We start from the raw sequence: 25,618 nt of genomic DNA on the forward strand, positions 1-25,618 counted from the left end.
AGTTGGTGCAGCTGTTGGATTTGCCCGGCTGTCAGCGCTGATGCGCCGAGCCCTTTCCTTCCTGAAAGGGAGATGGGGAGAGAAGTGAGAAGGATGGGACTCATGAGGACCCTTGTTCAAGTCTTGGGTTCAAATGCCACTTTCTGTGTGACTGACTTCAGGAATACTCTCATTCTCCTTTTTCTGCTGAGCCATTGGAGCATTTTCTTTTTCCTGGTGTATCGTGACTTTTGTGGCACAGAAAGTTGGTTGAAAACCCTCCCCGTTTCCATTCTCACAAAGAAAAGGAAACCAAAATCCACCATGGGGGTGAAGAGCAAGACTCCTCTGATAAAATTCTAGCTGTAGATACTCGAAGCTGAGAAGTGTCCTCCTCCCTAACCTCTGGAACCATCTCCTAGCCCAGGTGAGCTGCAAACTCATATGTTGCCTGTGGTGGAAATGCAATGCTGGGAACACACCTAACTTCTCTTTGAAGGCAAAACCTTTGGCCAGGTAGGGAGCTGTGTTTCTCCTGCTTCCCTGTGCTGCCTGCACGGTGCTTTCCTGGGCTCTGTCGAGCTTGGATTTTACAGATTTGGACATGAGGATGCTGCTTTTGTGCCTCTCCCTTTCTCTTGCTCCAGGTGTTTGGGCAGTGCTGAGCACCCTAAAATAGAAACTCACTTGGGTTCCTAGCTCCACAGTGAATCTGGCTCTGGAACAGAACAAGCCATTGCCAAGTGGCTAAAACTTCTCGCCATTACTTGTATTTGCATTTCAAGAGCACCCCAAGGCCTGTCCCACAGCAGCAGCAGCCTGCTCTGTGCAGGGTGCTGTACAAGCACCGAGGCAGAGGAGGATGGGGTGAGGTCTGTGAAGGCTCTGCCGAGTTGCAGGACCTGCCGACCTCTTGCTGCAGGGGAGATGCACCCCTGGACAAGACCGTGCCAGTCCCAAATGAGTTTAAAGCCTGAGCAGATGGGAGAACTGCGGAGTGAGGGCAGATGGACGCTTGCCCAGGTCAGTGGCACAGACGAGGAGCCTGCAGACCTCCAGCTCCCACCACTTCTCCCTGGAGAGGGAACTGGATGGGGTGGAAAAGCTCCTCTCTCCTCGATGCAAGAAGCCCCTCAGTGGCTGAACACTGTATAAACAGCAGCAGCAGGCTCCCTCCCCCTTTCCATTTCTGTTTGTTAAACACACGCTCCCTGCCTTTCTCTCATTCAGGAGCTAACACAGCATCCAGCTTGGTGAGACGGGGGCTGTCAGTCACCCTGCAAGAGGGTGCTCTGCAGGTGCTCAGGGTGGGGTACCGAAGATACCCCCGGCGATGAAGCACCCTCCGGCAGCCCAGATCCTCGCCTGACTTCCTCGCTTTTCCGAGGACAGTTGCAGAAAAGTGCTTTTCACCCCTTTGCCACAGGTTGACTCCCAGAGTGGAGAGGACCAAGTGCTCCGTCCTGGCCAGCAATGAGACGATAACTGGAGGTGAGCGGCTCGGATCCTGAAGGAGGAGGATGCTCTGGGCTTTGCAGGTGGGTCGGGGAGGGTTTGTCTGAGCAGCAGGGCTGAGATGGGGCCAGGTTTTGGCCATGCCACATGGTTCAAGCGAAAAAGGTCCAAGCATCTTTGGGAAACTGAATTTGGGGACTGAGAGCCCTGAGAGCTGGAAAAGAGAAAGTGAACAAGAAATACTGGCAGGAGAGTTTCGAAAGGTCCCTGAGCAGAAGCAGGGAATCTGGGAAGCAGGATACTGAGTGAGAGCAGTCAGAAGAGCAGGTTGCTCCAGGGGGCTGCAGAAACCAGGCACGTACAGCTACAGACCAGCGTGCTGCAGGTGTGGGGCTGAGATGCGCGGCTGTCTGAGAAATCCTGATCTCTCCCACAATCTGCCTCCTCGTGGCTTGGTACAAACCTCCCGTCAGCTCCTCCGTGCTGGGACTGCACACGTTGCTGGCACTCGGCTGGCTGCCAGAGATCAGTGCCCTCAAAGAGAGAGATGCAGAGGGAGATTAGGGGACTGAGGGAGGAAAATTGGTCCTTGCTTTCTTCCTGCACTCATTGCATGTTAATTCTTGAACAGAGAGAGCCTCTTACAGTCCTGTTGTTGCCCACATTTCACCGACAGAGTTTCTGGTCTGTCCCAAAGCAGGATACTGGCTTTTCTCCCTAGTTGTTCTGTTAGTGGGTTGTTATTTCGCTTTCCTCCCTTATCTCATCTACCCCAGACTCCCTAAATTTCAGGAGGTAACAGACTCCCCAGGTTAACCAGGATCCTTCCACCAAGCTGTCTTTTCCCTTCTGCAGCCCTGACAACTGGTGTGTCTCCATCGCAGTGTCACCCGCTGAGCCCTGTCTCCCAGCCAGCCTCGCTCTGCTCCCACAGTGCATCCCGCGGGGTAGAGGGCCCTGCACTGTTCCCCCTGCTTTCTGTCGGAGAAATGTCCAGCAGGAAGTGTGTACCCCTGCCAAATGGATCTCTTCTCATCACCTTCTTTTTCACCCTATCCTGAGCTGAGTGACTAAGGCATCCTCCTTGCCTCGTCCCCTTCAGAGTCTTCCATGGCTCCAGCCTAGGCAGGGATGTGCAAATATTTAGAGTGAGGAACCACAAGAAATCCCTGGTGTATCCCCCCCTCCTTGCAGTTTGTCTCCCAGTGCCAGTACTATGCTGGGCTCCCCCGGGAGCAGCTCCGGGGCCCTGGAGCTTTGCAAGAGCAGGGGTAGCAATGTGCGTCTGATGCCATTAGGTTTCTGCACCAATGGGCCTAATCTGGGCATATAATTTACAGAGCTGCAGCAGATGGTGGGCAGGTCAGAGGGTCTTCCCTTCTGCCATAGTGTCACAGTAGGGCAATCACTCCTTTACTGGAGATGGAAGGACCTGGGACAATTTCTATCTGCTCTTTGGCTTCAGGAAATCATCCCAGAACTGCTGTTTGTCCCGAAACCAGCCCATTGCACAGAGAAGGCAAACCCCCCTCCCTTCCATCACTCACATTTTGCATTTTCATGCAGCTCCTGAAATCTATATTCAGGTTTTATCCTGAGAAATGCAGAGTCCTCTCTGGTGGTGAACGCAGGAGGCTGGAGTTCGCAAACTTGGGCTCTGTTCCCAGCCCTGCTGTGGATGTGCTGTGTGGCCTCTGGCAAGCTGGTTAATGTCCGTATCTCAGTTTATTGTGTTCTCCTCCCTTAAGTGCTGTGCTGTGGGGTGCAGGACTGAACACTGCTGCCTCTTGAGCGCGGTAGGGGAACATGAAGGTGGTAGAAGGTGGCTTGCCCCAAGTTCTGGTGATGATGGATGGTCTCAGACCTCCTTGCCACCGACACGCGACTGCCAGATATGGGACTGGGGATGAGATGAGTCAGTGCTCCAGACAGCACTGCTGGAGATGAAGGGTTTTCATGGAGTTGAGCTGCTTTGGAGGAAGGACACAGCATGGAATAAATCAGTGAGCCAAGGCATGAATGTATCCATCAGCCTCAGCCCTCACACCCCAGCGCTTCAGTAGAAAGATTGTGGCTGTCATTAGCCCGAGAGCACAGGCTGGCCCAAGTCCCTCCAATCCCTCCTTTCAAATCAATAACCGTGATAGAATTGTAATTTCTGGCCATGCTCTGAGCAGTCTTTCTCCTTACCTCCCTCTTTTCTGCACTCCTTGTCCCCACGCTGCATGCCTGCTGGCTGCAGTGACCCTGGTCTCACTTCTTGGGACAAAAAGAGGAATTTTAATCAACAATCTCTGTTTTCTCCAGCTCTCTGCCCACCCCTCCAGCCCTGCTTTCTGAACCCTGCCAGGCTTTGCAGATGGCTTTTCCAGGTCTGGATGTGCCCTGACAGATCTGGACCAGGCTGGCTGCGTGCCTGGGGCTGCAGCAGGGACATGGAGGGAGCCAGGGCATCCCCAGAAGCAGAGATGCGTGTGAGTCCCAGGGCACCTAGTCTAGGCCCTCTGTAAGAATGGATTTTTGGAGCTGTCATGGTGGTCACTGTCCCTCTCAGTCATCAATAGCAGTGTGCTCAGCAAAGTGCTGAGGTTTTGCAGATCCTCTGTGCTTCCTCCTCCTCTCCCCCTCTTCCCAAAGGCTGAAGCCTGCTGGCACAGGGAACAGCTCTCTGCCTCGTTGGGAGCCATCCCTGGGTCCCAGCCCTGCCTCAGGTTGAACCTCAGCTGGAGGAGAGTGTGAGGGCAGGATCCAGGCAATGCCCTGTTTCTGCATCCCTTCATGGCAGCCCAGCACAGGGGAGAGGGCTTAGGGTAGTATTTCTGCCTCCTCCTGGTCTGCCCTGCTCTTTTGCTCTCCCAAAAGCAGTTGGCTCTCAGCTCCAAGGATTTTTTCATCTAGCCTGGCAGGGCCGCTGGGCAGGGGAGCGTGTGCCTGACAGCAGCCTACACATATGCCAACGCTTCCATTACTTGCTGGAACGAACCTTGGTCCACTCCTAGCAGCAGCCCTGCGACCTCCAGGCAGCCCTTGGAGTGGGAGTATTTATTATGACCATTTTGTCTCTTAATTAAAATGCCTTAATTGATTTTTAATAGTTCCTCTTTGGAAAAAAACAAAGCAAACCAAATCAAATAATAACTCCATTAAGGCCATTTTGTTAGGAAGCGAAACAGCTCCAATAATCATGGTGTTCCTGGCTCCTCTCAGATGGTGGGTAGCTGCCAGTCTCCAGCAAAAGGAAATAGCCTGAGGTGTGAACACGGGAACTGGCAGCCAGTTGGTGGGTGAGACGGGGGAAAAAGGGAAGGGAGTGTCCACTGGTGTCATGCCAGGACTTGGGTACTGAAGATAAATGGGACAGGCAAGCCACAGAAACGGAGATAACAAGTGATAGTGATAAAGCGATGCTAGACAATCTGGAAGGTATACAAACCCAGACAGAGAGCAAGGCAAAGGGAAAGCACAACCACTGAAAGCGTGCCCAGCCCTTGCTCTGTTTCCTTCACGGACCTTGCTCTTCTGGCAGTAAGGTTTGCTTTGGGGCCAGCTGCAGCACGGTGTCGGAGGGATGCTGCCGCGTGTGGGTCAGGCTCTGTGGAAGAGGCTGTGGCTGTGTCCTGCCTGTTCCCCTGCTCCGTTTCCCACTGCGTCAGCTGCATGGGGCGGCTTTGAGCTCCTCTCCCCCGCTGTAGAAGTTGGGACCTCCCTTTGGTCTTTGGGGTTACCTTCCCAGGGCTGGGGGCAGCTGTGTCATGGAGATCTGAGATCACCCTTAAGTAAATCCTCGCCCCAGAAAATCCACCCACATTTCCCTCCTGCTGCTTAAAACTACCTTCCTACCCTCTTAGCGGTAGCTATATGGTCTCCATTATCACGGTATCTGAGCCTAACTACTTCATTTAGAAGAATCATTGGCATAAATTGACCAGCAGTTAGACAAGTTAGGGAAGCCAATGGACATGGAGAGGGGAAGAGAAAGCAAATGTGCAGGCAGGAGTGGTCTACCACAGGCAGCTCTTTTGCTGGGCTTCCGCGGGGGCCCGGGGTTTGCAGCCAGACGGGCAGATTCCTAGGAGCAGCTCCCAAGGGGGAATCACAACCCTTGCTCTGAGGAGCGATAAAGAACAAGCAGCCGTTTATTATTCATTGCAATGTAATTGCTGCCACCTTTACCATCTTGCCGCCATTATTTTATGGTATTTGTTTAAGGAACTAGCTGAAATGCAGGTGTTCTGCACAGGAAGCATTCTCCCTTCCCAAGGACAGGCTGTCCTTAAACATTTGGCTTGCAGGACATGGACCTGCAGAAGCTCACCAGCACCCCGTCAGCAGTGCTCCCATCTCACCTGGTACAAACCCAGAGCAACTCGCTCCTCAAAGAGTTTGAGAAGGTACCCAGCACTCTGCCTCTAATTCCCAGCTTCATTTGAGCCCTCTACCTCCCTCCCTCAGTGGCAGGGCATTATCCCCCCCTCTCTGCAGGTCAGAGAAAACATGATGCTCTGCAGACCACCCTTTTTGGGCAGAGTGATGACTTTTGCTCACTTTCGATCAAGTGTGTGGTGGGAACGAGGGCCATGCACACAGTGCTGGGGAGAGGGGATATGTGAGGGGCCACGTCCACCCCTCTCCGCATACCCCAGCAGCAATTCTGAGACACGGAGGCTGAGCAGGAGCCAGTAACAGAGCTGGCTTTTCTCCTGCTGTGTCTGGACCGAATGAAAACCCTGCCGTGACAATACTCTGCTGTTACAATGGCACCAAACGCCAGCCACGGTTCCTGACTGAGTCAGTTCTGGCTCATCAGCCAGGCTCCCTGCTCCCAAAGCCATATTCACGCAGACGTTTGAGCACCACGCGGCAGGAGGTTCACCGATGCCGGGGCTTTGGCTCTCGGACCTGTTTGTGCCTGGACGCTCAGCAACAGCTCTGCGGGAGGCTTGTTCACAACTTCAGCGGTTTGCCCCCTGCACGTGCATGTCCCTGCAGGAGCTCCCTCCTCTGCAAAGCCGGCGGATGCCTGGGGTCACCGACACTGAGGGGACAGACAGGTTCTTTTAGGGATCCCTGGCGACGGCACTAAATCTTGGTTACAATTAAAGCTTTATTTCCTTAACAGGATATTATGATTAGTACAGCACAGAGTTTATGATCGCAACGGCACAGGATTTCTACGAGCAGAATCAATGCAGCACAATCTACAAGTAGTGTAGTACAGAATTTATAATACAACTTAACTTACAATTTATAATCACCTGGACCCTCTGCAGATTGGGTCAAACCCTAATATATGGTTTGCTGTATCAATATAACAATCATAATCCAGACTCGAAAATCCTATAAAAGAATATGAGTCACTCACTGAATGCTCGGAGGAAGCAGAGGACGGTGGGGGTGTCCCTGGCCACGGTGGGTCACAGGTCTCGCTGCCCAGCAGTTCCCGACTTAGGACTTGTAATTGCTTCATTTTATGGACAGTGCTCTGGGTGCTGTTACGCTTCCCTGTTTTGTGGCGGGGTCATCAACAACACCTGGCTGGCTGGGTGCCTGGGACCTTCAAGGCTGGCAAGGAAGGGAGTAATTGGCCTGGCGACCAGGAACCTTGAGGCTGGCAGGGAGGGGAAGAAGAAAACTGTTTTGTTTGTCTAGTTGGTTCACAGGACCTTCAGGGCCTGATAATGAGGGAAAGGGAACAAATACGTGACCCGCTCGGTCACAGAGAGTGGCTGCTTGCCTCATAAAATGTATTAGTTATGCTAAACACATTACCAGGGCTTTGGAGCAGGGGTTTACCAGTCTTGGTGGTAGCATCACTAACAGGAGCAGTGGTGAGATGCCGGCAGAGACAGGGTGACAGATATTTTAACCTGGAGAGGTGAGAAATAAGAAACTGAAAAAACCCGGTGTGCAGTCTGGAAATAAATTGTTATGGGGAGGTGGAGAAAAGCACCTTGAATTCGAGAGTGTCCTGTTGGTTTTTTTCCTTTCGTAGTTTTAAGGAGTTAGGACTCACGGCATTTTTGTAGGCAAGTAAATCTCACCAAAGATGACTGACACCATCATCGATTTCTTCTGTCAGCCCCAAGAGGTTCCAAAATTTTGGCTTGTTTGAAGCAACTTCCCGGTTTTGCAAAGCCTAGCCTGAAGAAGCAGGAGAGGCAATGTGCAAAGGGGGTCCATGAGCAGGGGGTATTTCAGGACCTACCAGTCTGGTCCTGGCTGGTTGAGAGGTTTTTCCCTCTTCAGTTCAAATAAACAGAATCTCAGAAACTTGTGTGAAAAGTTGCATTTTCCCCTGACCCTTCCCTGGAGAATTGGCATTCAACTGGTCATAGGCTCTAACAGGAGGTGTAAGAGAGCTGAAAGTATGAGGAAGGATGGGGGGTAATGGAGAAGGAAGGAGAATGTCACTGCTGCTGCTGTTTAGCCTGAAATGCCATGTGGGACATGCCCTTTGAGTCTTAGCTCTTGCAGATCTTCTGCTGTCTCCCATGCTCTCACTTCTGCTGTGTCTGTGTTCCAGACCTCCTTCTCCTCCTGATGGAAAGTCTCAGGCCAGGCATGGGACTGTTGGAGGGAGCCAACAGCACCCTCACCATGGAGAAGACAGCATTAGATGAGAAGCTGCCCCAGGGCTGGCATGCCAAGGACTTTGTCACTCCTAGCCAGGATCTCTCTGGGTCCCGCAGTGTTATGATGGACAGCACCAAGATCCTGGGGGTCCAGGTTGTTCTGATTGCCGCCTACTCCCTCATCATTCTGCTGGGGTTCATCGGCAACTCCTTGGTCATCTACATCATAGTGAAGTACAAGACCATGAGGACCGTCACCAACTTCTTCATAGCTAACCTGGCCCTGGCAGATCTGATGGTGGACACACTCTGTCTGCCTTTCACCCTAGTGTACACGCTGCTGGACGAGTGGAAGTTTGGAGCTGTTCTTTGTCATCTGGTCCCTTACGCTCAAGCTCTGAGTGTCCATGTGTCCACTCTCACCCTTACTGTGATTGCCCTGGATAGGTATCGGTGTATTGTTTTCCATCTGGACAGCAGGATTTCCAAGAAGCTCAGCTTCACTATCATAGCCATCATGTGGCTAGCAGCAGCTGTCCTAGCAGGTCCTCTGGCCATCTTCAGAGAGTACCGATATGAGGAAATCCCATCCATCAACCTCAAAATGGCTGTCTGCTCAGAAAAATGGCCTTCTGGTAATAACAGAGATGCCACTATCTACAGTCTGTCCATGCTTCTCCTGCAGTATGTTTTTCCTCTTGCAATTATTTGTTATGCCTATACCAGGATCTGGTTCAAGCTCAAAAACCATGTCAGTCCCACTTCTAGGAATGAAAACCAGTGCCGGAGGAGGAAGACAACCAAAATGCTAGTGATGGTAGTTGTGGTATTTGCCGTCTGTTGGCTCCCCTTCCACATATTCCAGCTTGCCATTGATCTCGATCTGGTTCTTATCTTCCATGAGTACAAACTTCTGTACACTGTCTTCCATGTTGGGGCCATGTGCTCGACATTTGTCAACCCCCTGCTCTACGGATGGATGAACAAGAACTACCGGAACGGCTTCCTTATGTTCTTCCGTTGCCAGAACAAGCCAGAAAGCATCCACACTGAAGGCTCGGTTAGAGGGAGGTCGTACATCTTCAGGGCCAACACCCTCAATGGGAGCATCAAACAGACTCCTGGCAACGGACCACTGCCCACAGAGGTTTAGGGATGGGACATCTACCTCTGGGACTGAGGCTGACTGAGCCCAGAGACATTCTTGGGTGAATGCCTTTTTGGGTGGAACATTGTGTGGCAAAAACATTATAGCTGTCACAGCCACGTAGAAATACCCCCTGTATCTCTCAAATCAATAAATCTGGTGTATTTCTGTCTGACCAAGCAATTTAATTTTTCCTTTCTCTGCATTCAAGTTATGCATGCAAAAGCATGAAAAATTACACACAGAGGCTTTCATTTAGCCAGCAAAACACGCCCTTTTTGCTATTTTCATTTGCCAAAGTGGGTTGCTAAACCTTTTACCCTCTGACATGTTACACATTACAAATGGAGAACCTTTATTGTTCATCTGTACATCTCCTACCCAAAAGCCTTAATGATCCATCTTTAGCTAATGCTTCCCAGGGGAGGGATACCTACACTCTTCTGCAAACACGGGCTGGTTAGTGCCATCACTCTGCAGTCCTGGGAAGGGAGCAGGCTGGTGCAGGTTGAAGCTGGGCAATCCATGATCTCTTGCACAGCTTTTACATGAATCTGCATTTGCAACCCATGGGATGAGCTCTCATCCTCAGAAAGCCCAGGAGGTGGCAGTGGCACAATTTACCACAGTTTCCTTTACAAGTGCCAAAGCAAGGCTTTGGGGACACCTCATTAGCCAGGGAGCTTGTGAGCCAGCGCCCTGGATTTAGCAAGGAGAAGAGGAGGCAGAGAACCAGATAGGAAAGGAAAGAGCTGGGACAGCTGACCAAGAGGACTGAAACTGAACCTAGGGGATTAGCAAAGGTGATTTCCTCCAGACCCTAAGATGTGGCTCCTGCCATGCAATAACTCAACGAATGCCAGCATGACCAGAGAGGCAAAACTGCCGCCGACACCATTCTCCAAGGCACTCAGAGGGTTTTAAAGCTTTACTTTTTCTGGGGTTGGAGGTAGTATGGGTCTGTACATGGGTGCTTCAGTTCAGAAGACAGATGTAACCTGCTTGCATGGTTGTCACAGATGAGGCATTCTCTGACAGAAGAAGACATGGAGACAAAGGAAGATGTATTCTTTCAAACCAAACTATATGTTCTCCTCCCTAAGGCTGTGTCAGCTTGGGAGCGTATTTTTAGCTCTGCCATCAAAGGAGCCTTGATTGCTAGTGTGATCTCAGCAGCTCGTCATTGGTGTTGTCCCTAAAAGTCAGTGTTCATGAGATTGGAAAGTAACTCCCAGATGCAGGAAAGAGACTCAACGGACCTCCTTACTAAAGATAAAAAGAAAATAAAAGCTATGATTTGTAGGTCTTCACTGGAGCAAGGACAAGAGGTAAGAGGACTTGCAGTATTGAGTATGCCAGCCTGGATCAAGCTGCTGGGCTGTCACATCTGGGGTCCTCAGGAGATGAATTGTCAAAGGGTTCTCTGATCCTCTGCTCCATTTTCCTAAATAGGTACAAGAAAGTGGTCTCTGGTTCCTTCCCGAGGGACATCACTACCAGGCAGGGGCTGCAGACCACACTCCACACTTGGAGGCATGGGCATGCTGATGCCTAATAACTTCCCCAGTACCTGATCCTGCAGATCACAGCCCATTTTTCTTTTCAGGGAGCTTCAGGATCTATGAAGATCCTGTCAGGAAGTCACTGATGTTCCAGTAAAAGGGTCATCTGCTTCCTGACAGGACAAGACATGATGGGAGAACCAAGACACAAGTAAACCCTCCCCATGTGAAGGGCTGTGGCGGTGGGGGTTTGCTCTTTCATCTTGGTGGAAGGAGGAGGATATTCTCCTCCACAGCACTGGTAAATTCTGTCCCTACCTAATAAGCTGACCATTTGTACAATCCATCCTCCTGAGGAACTCTCCCCATGTTTCCATCAAACTCCAAGATACAAGGAAATGTTTGTGTTGCAAAAGCAGCTTAAATGAGTGGAAAGAATTCAACTATTACCAATAAACACTTCAGAAAGTGATTTAACACTCAATAATATATGTCAGAGTAAAATAAAACATTCAGCAATGCTAGCTTGGAAGCCAATCACGCTGCCAGCTGAGATGGATGAGGAGCTAAATTGCTCTTCTAGAGGCCTTGCCAAAGGTTTTGTCCTGTGACACCACACACAGTATCTGACTGTGGAGCAAGGCAGATAATGACATTATGAATGGCTGTTTAATTTTGAGCCCAGACTTTTAAACTAAATATGGATAAATAAATAAATAGACCCAAGCTCTTCACAAATAAATACTGGCAGTGGCATTTATAGGGCAGAGGGATTTTTATGCTGGAGCAAACTGAGAAGGAGAAACTATTTACTTGAAGTGTAATAGCAAATTTCTGTTTGCTTTATTTAATATACTTGTGCAGCTTTACTGATAGATTTCTGCCTGCAAGCCTGCTGCTTTTTCCTTGCTGTTGGAAAAAGTTACAACCTTCCACACCGACTGCTGGCAGGGAAATCAGCTCTCGGTTGTGTGTACATGTCCCTGTGGAAAACCACGATGCCTGTATTGATGGAAAGTGGCCCTAGTGTCCACTGCCAAACAGAACAAGAGCAGGTGGGGAGCAAGGAAGTGAAGCTTCTTGCCAAAGGTTGATTTGGGCAAATAAATAGTATGTTATAGACTTTCATGACTGCATAGAAGACAGGAATGAATTTGTTTCCATGAAACAGAAATCTGCTGGAGATGAAGGTTCCCCAAATATTAACACTCTGCTAAAGATGGCCTTACTGCCATGATCAGTTCCATGAAACCAAAGACCAGAAGCATTTTAAGTTTTTGAACTATTTAGAGCTCAGGACAGGGTATGACCCTGCTCTATTGGTGTCAAGGGCAGATCCTCTAGTAGTTACGGATATTCTTGGAGTCAAAGGCATCTTCCCACTGCCTGCTCCTTGCCAAAGGTGCATCAGTGAATGCCCGCCAAGCTGGGCTCCTCTCTGCAGAGCTGGCCCTGGTGTTACTGATGTGGGGCGGAATGACACATGCCAATGGCACAACAGCTGACAGGGATAAGGTATTTCATTGCAGAGTTAGAAACACAGGGACAAAAGTGAAAATGAACAAGTGTATCATCAAAGCTTGTCTAGAAGACAGTGTTGTTCCTGGTGACCAAACAAATTTCCTCTAGGGCTTTTCCTGATTCTTGCTGACATCTTTCTCAAAATGCTGCTTCACTGAACCAGCCCAAGGATATTTCACAGCTTTTAGGAGGAGGGTTCTGAATTTCCTGAGAAACACCCTATTTTTTATGCTAGGACACTCTTTCTGGTCACATCATACAAATCTTGTATTATAAAAGTACCACTGAACAGTTCTTAATTGCCAAGTGATCCCTAGCAGATGATTAACTTTGATTAGACACCACAGGTGGGGATGCCTCTAACTATCCCATGCAACCATTACTCACATGCCAGACAAATACAAGAACAGCTGAGACATGGCAACATCATCATTTAAAAACAGCAGCATCAATAATTATTGTTCCCTATTACAGGCTGCTCTAAGAGATCTCAAGAGTCCCAGAGTCTCCTACAAACTTCCAAGCTTGACAAAGCACATTGAGATTTGCAGAGCAAAGGTTGTGTGTGCTTTGGACACAGGAGGCTCTCCAAGCAGTAGAAATTTTGCCTCTAAAACACTTAGTTTGCTCTGAAAATTCCTTCACATTTGATTTCCAAAGCATGTATGTCTGTAACAAGCTAATGCGTGTAAAGAGAGCAAAGGTTTGGGCTTTTTACTTTTCCTTGTCTTAAGGCGATACATACAGCCAGCATTTAGATCAATGCCGGGTCCTTCGGTCAGGGCTCTGTTAGAATCAAAGACGTGACACACTCCTGTGTACGCCTGTGCTTCATCCTGCTCCTATAAAGGCCAGATCCATCCCCTCGCGGCCCTCTGCCCTGCAGTAACGTGTGCCCTCTCCCATTACCCACGGCAGCCCAAGTGAACAACATCAAATGGCACATGTTTTATTCAATACGCCCACAAATGTATCGGCAGAAACATTGCTCGGAGCTTTTCACAAAGGCTCTGTAGGGAAATACCTACTAGACCAGGAAAGAAGCGGTTCCTGTAACATATGCTAATACAAGAGGGGCTGGAGTGCTATTCTGCTGAAGGAGGTCACAGACAGCTCAGTGTTTCCCTTGATATCAGGTGTTAATTTTATCATTGTTACAGCTAACATGGTCTGAAACCACACTAGCCTTTGTTTGGGCAGGAGCTGTGGACTTGGCCGTTTTCTTTGTGTGTCTTTGTCTTTCGGCTCGTTTATTGGGTGATTTTACCAGTGTCTCTGAATGTGCTGGGTTTTAAATAAGGCCTCAGGATCAGCTAACCTGGTGAAAATCAGGAATTACTGCAATAATCCAGAAAAAAGAAAGGATTCTGGGTTCATATGGGTGAGCAGAATTTGGTCCCTTGCATTTGAAAAAACAGAGCTTTGTCTTCCTTTCAGTTTTCCCTTATCTAGCTTGAGATTCTTCAAGTGCCAAAAATAATATTGCATATTACTGCCAGAACATTTATCTTCTCTTTGAGCTCATTTCAGAGAACGGATTTGTTCAGGAGGGCCTGGGAGGGGAAGAAGCCTAGGTTTTTAAAGCTCATCGTTATCTCTAGTCTCAGTGTTTTGTAAGTTAAAAGACAAATCAGAAAAAGACAAAGTCACTCACACATGCCAAGGGAGGTACCAATTTATCTTCAGACAACAGATTCAATTTTCTATCCAGACACCCCAGCACCCTTTGCTAAAGTGTTGTATGTATATGGGGCTGAATGAGGTTGTGGGAGGAAAGCATTTTTCTGCTGCTAATAGCAATACCTTAGTGTCACTCATGATTTATAGCCAGCAAAGAATGCTTTTTCTGGTCTATGTTCTGCTCAGTGTAATGAGTACAGAAGGAATAGTGCGGATGCCTCATGGAGCTCACAGGAGGAGATCTTCATTAGTTCAGTCCTCTCCAGTGTGGCAGCAAAGACCGTGAACATTAGAGGAGAAACACTTTTGTTTATAACTAGCTTATTGAAGTGCACAAGCATGGAGTTGTCACCGTGTCACTCTGCTAATGTATCACAAACTTCCAGACACTGTTTGTCTTAAGGATGCGCGGGCAGCTCAGCTACAAGGTGCTTTTCCTTGCTGCTGTATGGAAGGAAGAATGAAAACAGGTCACAGAACGAGATTTCAAGATATTCGGGACAGGACGAGCCCCTGGATGAAATCTGGAGGTTAATACGGTTCTTTATGGAATGTGGGGTAGATTGTTGGCTCTATTGGGACCAGGATGAGTAACACCAAAAGGGGAATGAACTCTGCCATGGTGCGGGAAGAACAGAGCCTCTATCAGACTAGAGACAAGTAAGAAATAACAGCAAATCTGGAGCCATCATGGCCAGTATTCTGCCTTAGATAGAAGCAATAAAAGATAGTGTTTAGGGAAAGTATGCTAACTTGGCCACTTTAGTGGTCCATTCCCCTCATACCCCTAGCAGCAGCCACAACTGTTATACTAGAGATGTCTAGACCATTTAGTATCCATTTCTAGACTTTTTGTTTGTGATTTTGTATAATCCCTCCCTGATTCTGACAATTCTGTCTGCTTCCACAGCCTCCTGTGGCAGCCAGTTCGAGCAGTTCTCTCCCCATGGTGTAAAAAAGTACTTTTATCTGTTAAAACCAATCCCCTACTAGTTTCAGCAAATGCCCTCTGGTTCCGGTACTGTGGGACTTGCTGAATAGCAGCTGAACCAGTGCTTACCCAGTGCCTTCTTCATTTTGTAAATCTTAATGCCTGCTCCTTCTCCAGCTTTCTCCTCTCCTAGCTCAAGTCACATCTTCTAAGGCAGCTTCTTCATCCCTGATCATCTTATTTTCTCTTCTGTGGACCTCCTCTAGTTCCACATATATCACAATGGGCTGAATTTTGCTCATAATTCCTGTGAAGGAGTGGGATCTATCAGCTTTGTTCCAATCTTGCTTGAGATCAACCATATGAGTGCTTTTAAGTATGTGTGGGGGAAGGACACCTCTTGATAAAATGTCAGGCTGCCTCTCCCTGGCTGCAGCATCATTGTATTCTTAATGAAATCTCATTACACTGGTCACTGAGTCAGTTCAGTGAATCACAAAATGCATCCCCAGTTCTGTTTTTGAAGACAAGAGCCACAAGGGCAGTCAGATCCCTACCTCACCTTGAACTCTGTATCTGGCAGATTTATCCAGGGGCAAGACTGGAGTCCAAATGATCCTGATCCCGGACTAGCGTCCTAAATCACAGCTTCATCTGTCCATTCTACAAAACAGAAAAACAAAGAATTGTGCATTTCAGGAAAAGAGTGATGAGTTTTTGTTACTTGGCAACTGTCGCTCCCACATATTTTTGGAAGAATTTGAGAACACCCTGCGCCTCTCAGAAATTAACCAGCTTAGGTGAGGAGGAAGGGAACTGGCAGCAGGTCCCCAAAACTTTGAGCTGGGAAGATCTCTTGGGGCTTGTGAAGCAAAAAGTGCTTTATGTCTGCATGCTCCTCAGCTTGTCTCCTCAACGTGACTGTCTGCATCAGTTTCTGGGCTCTTCATGGTGAAATAATCCATTGTTCTGCCATTTCTGTCTCGCAGAAGCATTTCACAGCCATCTGAATGTGCTCTAATCCACCTGCCAGCTGCAATCAGCACACAGCACGGTTGCATTCCTGTCAGCCAAGATTTGAGCACCAGAAACAAAAACCTTCAAAAGAGGAATCAGCAAGAGATCTGTGTGTGAAAACTGTGGAGGGGGCAGTCAAACCTGAGGGCTTGGTGAAAGTACACACAGTGATAGCAAACCGAGGCAATGAGGCCAGAGTAAAATTTGACTTGCTTTCTGCAGTGGCAATTGACTTCAGACAGGAATTCAGACATGATTATTAAAACAATAATTTAGGGCTTCAGTTGCTGGGAGCTAATCTCCAAGGTTGAACTCAGCAGATGGCTGTGTAAGTGGACCCCAGCTAATGCATTTATGCAGTGGTTCAGCATTTTTGGTCCAGTTTTGTTACTGACAACTTTGCTATGTGAAATCCCATTTCTTCTTCCTACGTTCGATAAAAGAATCTAGTGGTTTCAAAGTGCAGATCTCAACTGTCTGAGACAACCCTGCAGTACCCAATTAAATAAAGCTAAGAGAGCAAAACTAGCATGGCAAGAACTGATTGAAATTGTTGCTTCAAGGAGTGCAATAACATGAGATTGCTATGGTGGCAAAGGTGTCTTACTAAAGCATAGGGTTCGTTGGTCTTTGTAAGGTCTGCCTGGCACGGCAGTCCTTTGTTATGTGAAATTCCAATTGGCTCCATGCAAAATCAGTGAGAGTTGGGTCATGAATGCCCAACAGTTTGTTTGGAATCCTGGTCTTTGTAATTATGTCATTAAAAGGACATGAGCTAATCTCACTGCAACCCAAGCAGCTAGAACAGCCTGGCAAGAACTCTCTTTGAAATGCAGCTACTAAAGTACTTCTCATAGATTTCCCAGACAGCAGGGAGATGTTCTGGGTATTTTAATCATATACATGCTGAATAGTATAAGAAAAGATCATAGGAAATAAATGCGAGTTTATTTATTTGGCTCTGGCTAAACCATTCCTGATTGCAGAGTGTCTCACCTCTTCCAAGGCTCCTGTGATGGAGATTTCATCCACTCCCTGCACAGTCTATTCTGAGCCCTTCCTAATGTTTAACCAATAAATCTCTCTTACTGCAATCTCTTACTTCTTGTCTCCTGGCAGACACAGATAATAGTTTATTACCTTCTATACCACACCTTTACATTTTTAAAGGATATTATTATGCATCTCTTCCCTCCCCTCCAGACTAAGACAAGTCATTTTTTTCTGTCCTTCCTCAAAGGGCTCATTTTCTATACCTCTGTTTGTTCTTGCCATTCTCCTCTGCACTTTCTGTATTCAACAGCCAGTAGTTCTGCAGGTAAACAAAAGGACTGAAGGAGGTAAAAAGGTTCTGCAGAAATGTTAGATTCTCTGAGCAATCACTCCATATACTAGAATACATAATGGGGAACTGCTCTTTTCCAAACACAGTCACTGCCTCTACACTATGGCAGGAGACCAGGGTCTTTGTTTCGCTGTCAGCAGAGCTATTTCCATGTTCTGACTCATTAACAGCTGTTTCTACACGGGTAAAAGCAGCAGCACTTTGCAGTGTTATTCAAGCCCTCACAGGTGAAAACTATGAGGGAAAAGTTTCCCTACAAGTTGCATCAGTCATGTGGAGTTTTGCACCTCGTGGGTGTTGCCTCGTGTTTGCAGCTCTGGCTGTGTCCATAGCATGACCATGCACGTGGCCCTGTTCTCTAGGACACAGGGACACAAGAGACAGGAGGTCACAGTCATCGTGTCCAAACTTGCCTTTCCCAAGGAATCTGGCGCCTCGCAAATGTGTCTCCCTCTGAGTCAACCTCAGGACTATTTCTTGTGCTACTTGGCAGCTGTCTGCACTCCCCATCCCTGCTGTGAGCGCAGCAGTCACTTCCTTACCCCTTTTAATTTACAAACAGGCCCAGGGAACCTTCAGGCTGTGGCTGGACCCCCAGTCTTGGATCCAGTGGCACTGGTGGAAGAGGTTGCAGTCCCCAGCCCCACCGAGGTGCCTGAGCAAACAGCTCAGCCAGCAGACCAGCAACACAGGGGCAGTGCCGACTTCTCACCGTCCCTGGTATCCCCCTTTCAGGGGACCTTTAATTGCTACTTCTTCCACTTTGCCTCGAAGAACACCACTTGTATTGTACCTCCTTGTATTGTGGAGAGAAAGTAATATTCTTTTCAGTTAGTTATCTCTTCCAGCTTTGTCAAATCCTAGATCTTAAACTGCTGAGCCTTGCTTTCCTCTTCTGTGAAACAGGACAAGTGCAGCACCCAGAGGCTTGTAAAACATGTCGTATGTGCCAGCTGAATAGCGCTACTGCAGTAAAAAACATTATAATTGAACACATCTTACAATAATTATGTTTCCATCAGTCGTGTATTAAGGAGGCAGACCTTACTTGGAAAGTGCTTTAAATACTCAGGGAAAAACAACTTTTGAATTCTCAGGGGTAAATATTTATTCCAGGCTCTCAAAAAAGTAATGATTTGTGAATCCAGGTGTGGGAGGGTTTTTAATGGTGACAGTGCCTGGAATTTTTAGTAGCAGGATCTACTACTTTCAATGTGGAGTATGAGTATTGACTGAAGGATGACCACAGGCTTTGCTCTGCTGCTCATAAGCATTTCTGAATTGTTTGGACAAGAATGTTTCTAAAGAAATACCAACACAGTTGTTTTCTGTTCCAAGGAAGCTAATTAAAAAAAGCAATTTTTAGCCAGTTCTTGTTGTCTTGTGCTGTCTCGTGCTTCCCTCCCTGACGATTGCTAAGATGTGCAATTAGAAGAAGGAGCTTCCTCTGCTGAAACCACTTTGGAAGATTAGAAGATCTGGGCTGCAGCATCAGTGAACAGCCTGAAGAGAAGCATGGGGCACCCCCGCTACAAAGCAAATTTACAACGTTGTGTGCATACCCCAGGAATCAGCAAGACAAAAAATTAAATTTAGGAGCCGCATAGAGGTGACCTCCTGAAGCAGAACATCTATCACAGCCAGATTGGGAAGGTAGAAAGCAACCTGCTGTCATGGCTTTTATGATCAGGTCATGTCTTCACTAATCTGTGATCCATGTTGCATCAATTATTAATGGAGACATTTATTTCTCCCTTTTTTTTAACATAATACTCCCCCCCCCCCAACTTGCAACCCTTTTATTCAAGGGTCTCAAAGTGGCTCACGATTACCAGAGATTGGAGTCTACCCCGGGAAGTGTTTGAACTGCTCCTTGTGGAAGTGTGAGTTGCACAAATATATTTGCAAGTAGTTCAGAGAGCCACAAAACAAGGACAGCCAGGTTTCCTAATGGCCTTATGCCTGCTGCCTGTCTTTCTGGTGTCTAATAATGTGTCAGCTCACACAAGTGGCACTCTCTACCTGCTGTGTTCTTGCACAAAACTTTTCAAATACAACATTGTGGAGACCTTGACTCCCCTGTCAAGTATTGTTGAAATTCATCAAGTGGTTTAAAAGTTCAATGGGGCTTTCTACCCCATTGGCACTTCATGAATTTTGAAGCCATGGGGCACGAGGGTAATTGGCTTTCTAGGGAACTGTATCTTAAAGTTACCCTTCATCACAGGACACCCCAAAAGATGTCAGTTCTTATGTGTTAGCAGCCCCTTCTTGTCTTTTTCCTTAGAGGCTCTTGTGTGTACCCCCCTGGAATTTTTAACCTACTTCTCCACTATTAAAGACAAATCACAAGTCTGAGCTCTGGCTGAGCCTTTTCATTATCAAGCACTAACAGGCATGGCACCAGCCGCACGAGAGTCCTGTCAAATGGAAGAGCTGGGGCAGAATCTCCTTGTTCCCTCCAGTGCACTTGTTACTGTTTTGTCTCTTCAAGATCTGTTTCAAGTCATGGGTTCCCTTCGGTTCCTTATAGGGCCATTCCATAGATGAATGCATCCTGCTCTGAGAAGGTGCTTGCTATTTCTCAGCATATATTTCCCCTTTGTTACAGTCTTTGTATCAGGTCTGGTCATGCCCCCATGTATTCTGGTATTTCTGGTACCCTGCACCGTCTTAGAAATAAACGAATAATCTCCTTCCTCACATGCACACCTTTCACTGTGCCCACCCAAAAACCAGAATGCCAGTTCTGTGGCAAGAATTCTTCACTTATGCATTCAGATGACCAGTGATCTATGAAAGCAAGTTAAAAATGAGGTTCCTAAACAGAATTTAATATATCCTTGTTGTTGCTGTGGTTGTAACTCAGTGCAGATTTGATGTTTTCAATCCAGAGTTGCAAGGATATGCACTCTTTTATCAGTCCATTTTGATTTAAAAATTCTTATCTCTGTTAGGCATTAGGTTAGCTCAACCTGCTGTATTAATAAACTGTCTCTTGGATGTTTGTAGCCCTTTTAGGACTTCTTGAGTTTCATGGTTAGCACAATGCTATACAGAGCTCATTCCTTCTATTCCCATGCGGCTGTGCTAATAAATGGGAGAAAGATGCCTTTTGGCATTAACAAACAGGTGCAGCCCCTACAGTGTGACAAAGAAATGATTTTGGCTGGGACTTTCCTGCAGTATATTATCAGAGGGGATCGTATAAACAAGCCAGCACTTGTTAGAAGGAAGCGTGGGGATGTGACTTCATTCCTGGATATCATCCTACTTTACAGTCCACAAAACCTCTGTAAGACACCGGAGCTCTGAAGGCTGGAGGCAGCTTGACTGTGTCTCTGCATGTGAACTGTGCTGCTAAGGGTCTGTTCAGGGACCCTCCAGAGTGATAAATATGCCAAGTCACTCTGAGGTATTATATGAAAAGAGACCCTGGCACTGGGTTCTGCTTGCCAGAGACTTGCATTTAGAAATGCTCTGTCGTGCAAGCTGAGCCACAGCTCAAAGTTCTTTTAATTCTTGTAAACAATAGACAACTGCTGAATGTGATAAGGCAAGGGTTTCAGCTCAAAATAGACTAGGGAACAGGGAGGGGAGGGGCAAGAGACAGTAGCCAGATACCAGGTAGGAGGTACAGGTGTTAAAGCTTTGATGTTCTCCCCGTCAGTGGAAAGAGTGGAGACAAGATTAACAGTATTGCACTCAGTAATGGTATTATCCTGTTCAAAACACCAGGAGATGCCGGTGTTCTGAATGTCACTGTGAAAACATGAACTATCAGTGTACTTAATTCTCCACTCAGTTGCTCTGTTTGAAACCAGATTAACATCACGGAGACCAGGACTGCACCTTTTGTATTTGACAGTTGGAGCTGTTTTTTATATTCAAGAAAACTGTCTCCTTGCTGGGGTGCGTGGCTCTTCAGTTCTTGTCACAGAGTGTGGTGTAAGCTCCCACTGAAGGGGAAGCTGGAGGATTTCTTTCCTAGTCATGCTGCTGAAGGTCCAGCAGTGGTACACACTGTCAGCACCCTAGACGTACCTCAAACACAACATGAGAGCAAAACAGATCCTTGTTGTTTTCACACACACTGCAGAGCAGGAGAATGAGCAAGACTCTGGAGGGATTCACATGTACTCTACATATCCCAGACTGGCTGTACCACTATCTGAGCTCTTTCCAATATAGCACTAAGTGATTCACATCTCTCCTGTTGTTCTTTCTCCCACTGTATCTCCAGTGGAAGATGTGAGTGCAAGGAGCGTGTTGTTCTGGTGGCTATCTTTTAGAAAAATGTATATTTAATTATCTTCCAGGAGGCAAGATTAAAAAAAAAGCCTCATTGCTTTGGGACCAGAAATTAGTGGAGTTTATTCCTGAGGGAGCTCATTTTGCAATCCCAGCTCTGCTGTCTCCCACCCAGTCAAGCTTTACTCTTTATTGCAGGCAACCAGCTGTGCCGTGCCAGGAGGGAAGCTGTTGGCTCTTGCTTTCACTCCCGGCACTGTGCTGCCTTTTACTGTACGTCCATGCTTCAGTGAAAAGTGTGGCCATAACTTCTGTCAACCTTTCTGAGTAAGCTTTAATCTAGCAGAGGTGAGGACTGTGACAGTGAGGCTCAGTCTTCCTGAGTAATCTTACCCAGCTCCTTCAGAGGAGCTTGCTGCTGCAGCTACACAGCTACTGAATCCTTACCCATGCCGGCTAATTTACAGCCGTGTGCATGATGCGGGTCTTTTGTCTGCATTGTAGACAAAGACTTTAGATAGTCTCAGCCAGAAAATATGGGCCAAGACCTTGACTGGAAGATTCCCTTTCCTCGCTGGCTGTGCATTTCTGAGAAAGAATTAAGTTACGGTGCGGGGCCACTCTGGAGTCCTGCTGGTTTGGTGACAGCTGTGGTTAGGGGCAGCGGTGGTGAAAGGTGCAGTTCACAGGGATAGGGCTCTGGATCCAGTTCACTGGTCTTGGGCTAGAAATATTTTAGGGCATCCTAAAAGTCACACATGGCTGTTCTGAACTCTCAGGGATGCAGGTGTGCAGAAAGACGTAGGATACAGGTGGAGAAAGACTACAAATTTCATTATTGTATGGTCATTCCCTGTTTGTTAACCTGGGACTGGTTTTTTTTTTTTCCCCCCAAACTGACTGAGGTGGGGTTAGAGTCAATGATCTGTGTCAACCAGTGAGTGACTTCAGTGGGTTTGTGAGATATCAATCTTCAGGTATTCTTTTTCATCTCTTTGTGCTTCAGTTATTTCATCATTAAAATGGTGAGCGAAAAGCAGTGTTTACCCACCTCACATCACATACCTAATTACTGCCATCAGGTAGGTTTCACTACTGTTGCTGGTAAAGTGTCATATTAAAGCTGCAACCCCAAATGCCAAGTCTTTGAGTAGCTTTTCCTTCATGAACCACATAGACCAAGTCAAACTTGTCATATTTAACAGGCTTGGCACAGAGGACACTAATTTCATAAGGTGATGCTTTCATAAGAGGCAGCTCCTTCCTAGTGAACATATTTACCACTCAGCAAAACACATTTCTGTACTTCACAAGCTGTGAAAGGGCCTGAGCAAACACACTGCTTTGGGAACAACAGAAATACCCAACATGGATCAAAATCATTAACATGCTCATTAAAGAAAGGAGGCAGTTATCTTGATTGATTTCAGAAAAATGTTACATGCTACTTAACAAAACTGTAACGAAATAGAGCAATACGTCCTGTTGGAGAGAGCAGCACAGCAGAAACGCTGGAAAATAATACTTCCGCAGCTGCAAACAGCAGGAAGGACAGCATTCACGTGCCTTCTGGGGATGAGCTGTCAGGCTCAGCACGCAGCCCTGTGCTGGCTCCATCTTGTACTCTCATTTACTACCACGAAGATAATGACTCCCTCCTCCCATGCAGGCGCTGCTCTTGTCAGAGCGCAGACCCACCATGCCGGCATGGCCTGCCCCTGCGCTAGCTGGCAGTCTTGCCTGCTCTGGAAGGGACTGCCGAGCCGCTGCACGTCAGGGACGCCTGCTTTCTGCCAGGCTGGTTCTTCTGCAGCTGCCTCAGGGCCTGGGCGCTGTCATGAGTGTGCCACCGAAGGACCATGCAGCATCTCAGGGCTCCAATGGTTTGTTCCTGCAAGCAAATAGCAAACGCAACTTACACATAGTGGGAGAAAACTCAGAATCTGTTTCTTGAGGCAAGACCATTTTTCTGCCTCTCTGGGGACAACTCCTGCAAAAACAGGGACAACGACACATTATTTCTGTTGTTCCTGGGAAAAGAAATGAGTAGGACAGAAATGTTTATTTAAAGAAAATGTATTCAGGACCCTATAAAGTGTCAGACCTAGTCAAGACTCTGCCTTTAATAGCCACCAGCACTGTATTCAACCCTCTCTAATAGACTCTTATGGTTATAAGGGGAGCTTTTCCTAGTCCTTTAGAGAGTGGTAAGTTTGCTCTTTAAACAGGAAGTTGTGTAGCTCCTATTTGTTTATCCTGATGCAGTTTTCTAGATGGGTGCATCATCCATGTGATGTTTTAGTGGGTTTTGGATACTTGCTGATGTACTGTGCTGGTCTGTGATCAACTGGCAGCAAAACTGGAGGTATTTCTTCCTGTGAGCTTTGAATGGTTATGCTTCAATTTCACTTTCCAAATCTGAATGAAATTAGAATTTTCCATTTCAAAAGCTATCCCCTTTACTTTATCGGCAATAAAGAAGGAATGGGAACGCTTGCCTAGCCTGTTCTGTACTGTTCATTATTTTACACAAATGTATAACTAGGTTTCTCCTCTCCTTCATAAACTCTCTACAGACAGTCTTTTTAACTGTGCCTCTTCTCAAAGCTTTCATTGTTTCCATCACATAACATAGAACACTTTTATACCTCATTTAGTAGAAAACCGTGTAGAGATCAAATTTTAGTTTAAAATATGAAGGTCACCTCTAAGCTTTGTTAACAATTTTACTGAAATAACTAGAATAGAGAAGTAATATGAATCATTGCTCCTATTTTATTGTTTAGGAAAAATGGAATAAATATCTTGAAAATGTTTTATGTAACCTTTTTGAAAGAAACGTATTTCACTTACTGTAAAATATGAGCTAGTTTGACTGCTGTTGAATAGATTGTTGGGATGGTTACTCAGAAACCACAGCAATTTCAAAGAAGAGAGGCGGGTTCTGGTTTATAAACACAGAAACCCCAGGTACTAGCTGTGGCTGTAGCAGCCTCGCAGAGAGATTGAAATTTTTATGATCCTGGAAGATTAAATGAGAGGTTGGTACAATAACTCTATTGGTTTAACAGCTGCTTTGTTTTGGATGAAACAAGACGATAGCTTTTGCTACCTAAATCAAGTGTATCACTTTTGGTCCCTTTTCTTGTGCGATAATTGCATGCTGTGAGTTACCTGTTCAATAAAGATAGCAACATTTAAGAGCCAAAGTATTGTTGTTTTGTACCCCCCTCACCCCCAGAAACCTGTGTATATAATTAGAAACACTGAAAATGTTAACATTTCAGAGATCCCTGATGTTTGTTCTTGCAAACAGCTCCCAAACATAACAGAATTCATGAGAAATATAACAAATCCCTTCTTGCTTTTCCACTGGTGCCATTTTAAAAATAGTAACATCTTTGTTGCAACATTTCTGAGGGAAAAGGGGCTCCTTTACCCTTTTACAGACAGACAGATGCTCCTTCTTTGTCTCCAGTACTCCGACTGCTGCTCTATCATGCTGTTACAGTTATTATCAGCACAAAGACCACGGATGGCAGGGTGAAATGGGAGCTATAGCAGATGTGTGCAGAGCCACAGAGGAACCAGTTCGGTGTGTTTTTACGCTCAAAGGAAAGCATGACCTCATGATCACCAGTGTAGTGTCCTAGCAAACCTCAGGGAGGTTTAAAATGACTTAGAAGGACTAATTAAAGCTGTCCCTGGTGGCTATAGCTGATAATGGGTCCACCTGACTGCTCCCATATCCCCTGCGCACCTCCTTCACCAAGGACAAGGCTCAGTAGGTCCCACTGAGGTTTCAACCCCTCCAGCTCCCCTGTGAAAATGAGCCCCCAAAGTTCTTGGCAGTGTTTTCCTCCTTGCTGTCGTGCTGTCTCAATCTCACATAGCTTTTGTTTCAGGGGCTGGTGTCATGAAAGCCTCTTGGAAACTGGTGCTGTTTGAGGGCTGACATGGGGATGATGTCAAATCGCACTCAGAAAAGACGCCTCAGCCCCATGTTACTTGCATGACAACATTGTGTTGATTGAACAGGAGAAGGGATTGAGCCTTGGAAAGCTTTGCAGATAAGGGAGCTGGAGCTGGATGAAACTAGTAATAATTTGCTACGATTTCTCATCTATTTAAGCAGGCTCTGAAGTCAACTCTTCAAAAGAAGACGCTGGTACCTGCTGTAGTTCCGTGTGCCTGGCTGTCTTTTGAACTCCTTCAAAG

At 46.9% G+C, this 25,618-nt stretch overlaps 1 protein-coding gene across 1 annotated transcript; it reads left to right on the forward strand.

The window, feature by feature from the left end:
- The first annotated feature begins 1,421 nt into the window (after window positions 1-1,421).
- On the forward strand, window positions 1,422-9,278 carry LOC142044394 (neuropeptide Y receptor type 2-like). The gene is made up of 2 exons (XM_075056753.1): window positions 1,422-1,517; window positions 7,958-9,278. The coding sequence occupies exon 2, from the start codon at window positions 7,975-7,977 to the stop codon at window positions 9,157-9,159; it is 1,185 nt and encodes a 394-aa protein (XP_074912854.1). The 5' UTR covers window positions 1,422-1,517; window positions 7,958-7,974; the 3' UTR covers window positions 9,160-9,278.
- The last annotated feature ends 16,340 nt before the right edge of the window (window positions 9,279-25,618 follow it).

This window comes from Buteo buteo, chromosome 24 (assembly GCF_964188355.1).
Source record: "Buteo buteo chromosome 24, bButBut1.hap1.1, whole genome shotgun sequence".
NCBI classification, from domain to species: Eukaryota; Metazoa; Chordata; class Aves; order Accipitriformes; family Accipitridae; genus Buteo; species Buteo buteo.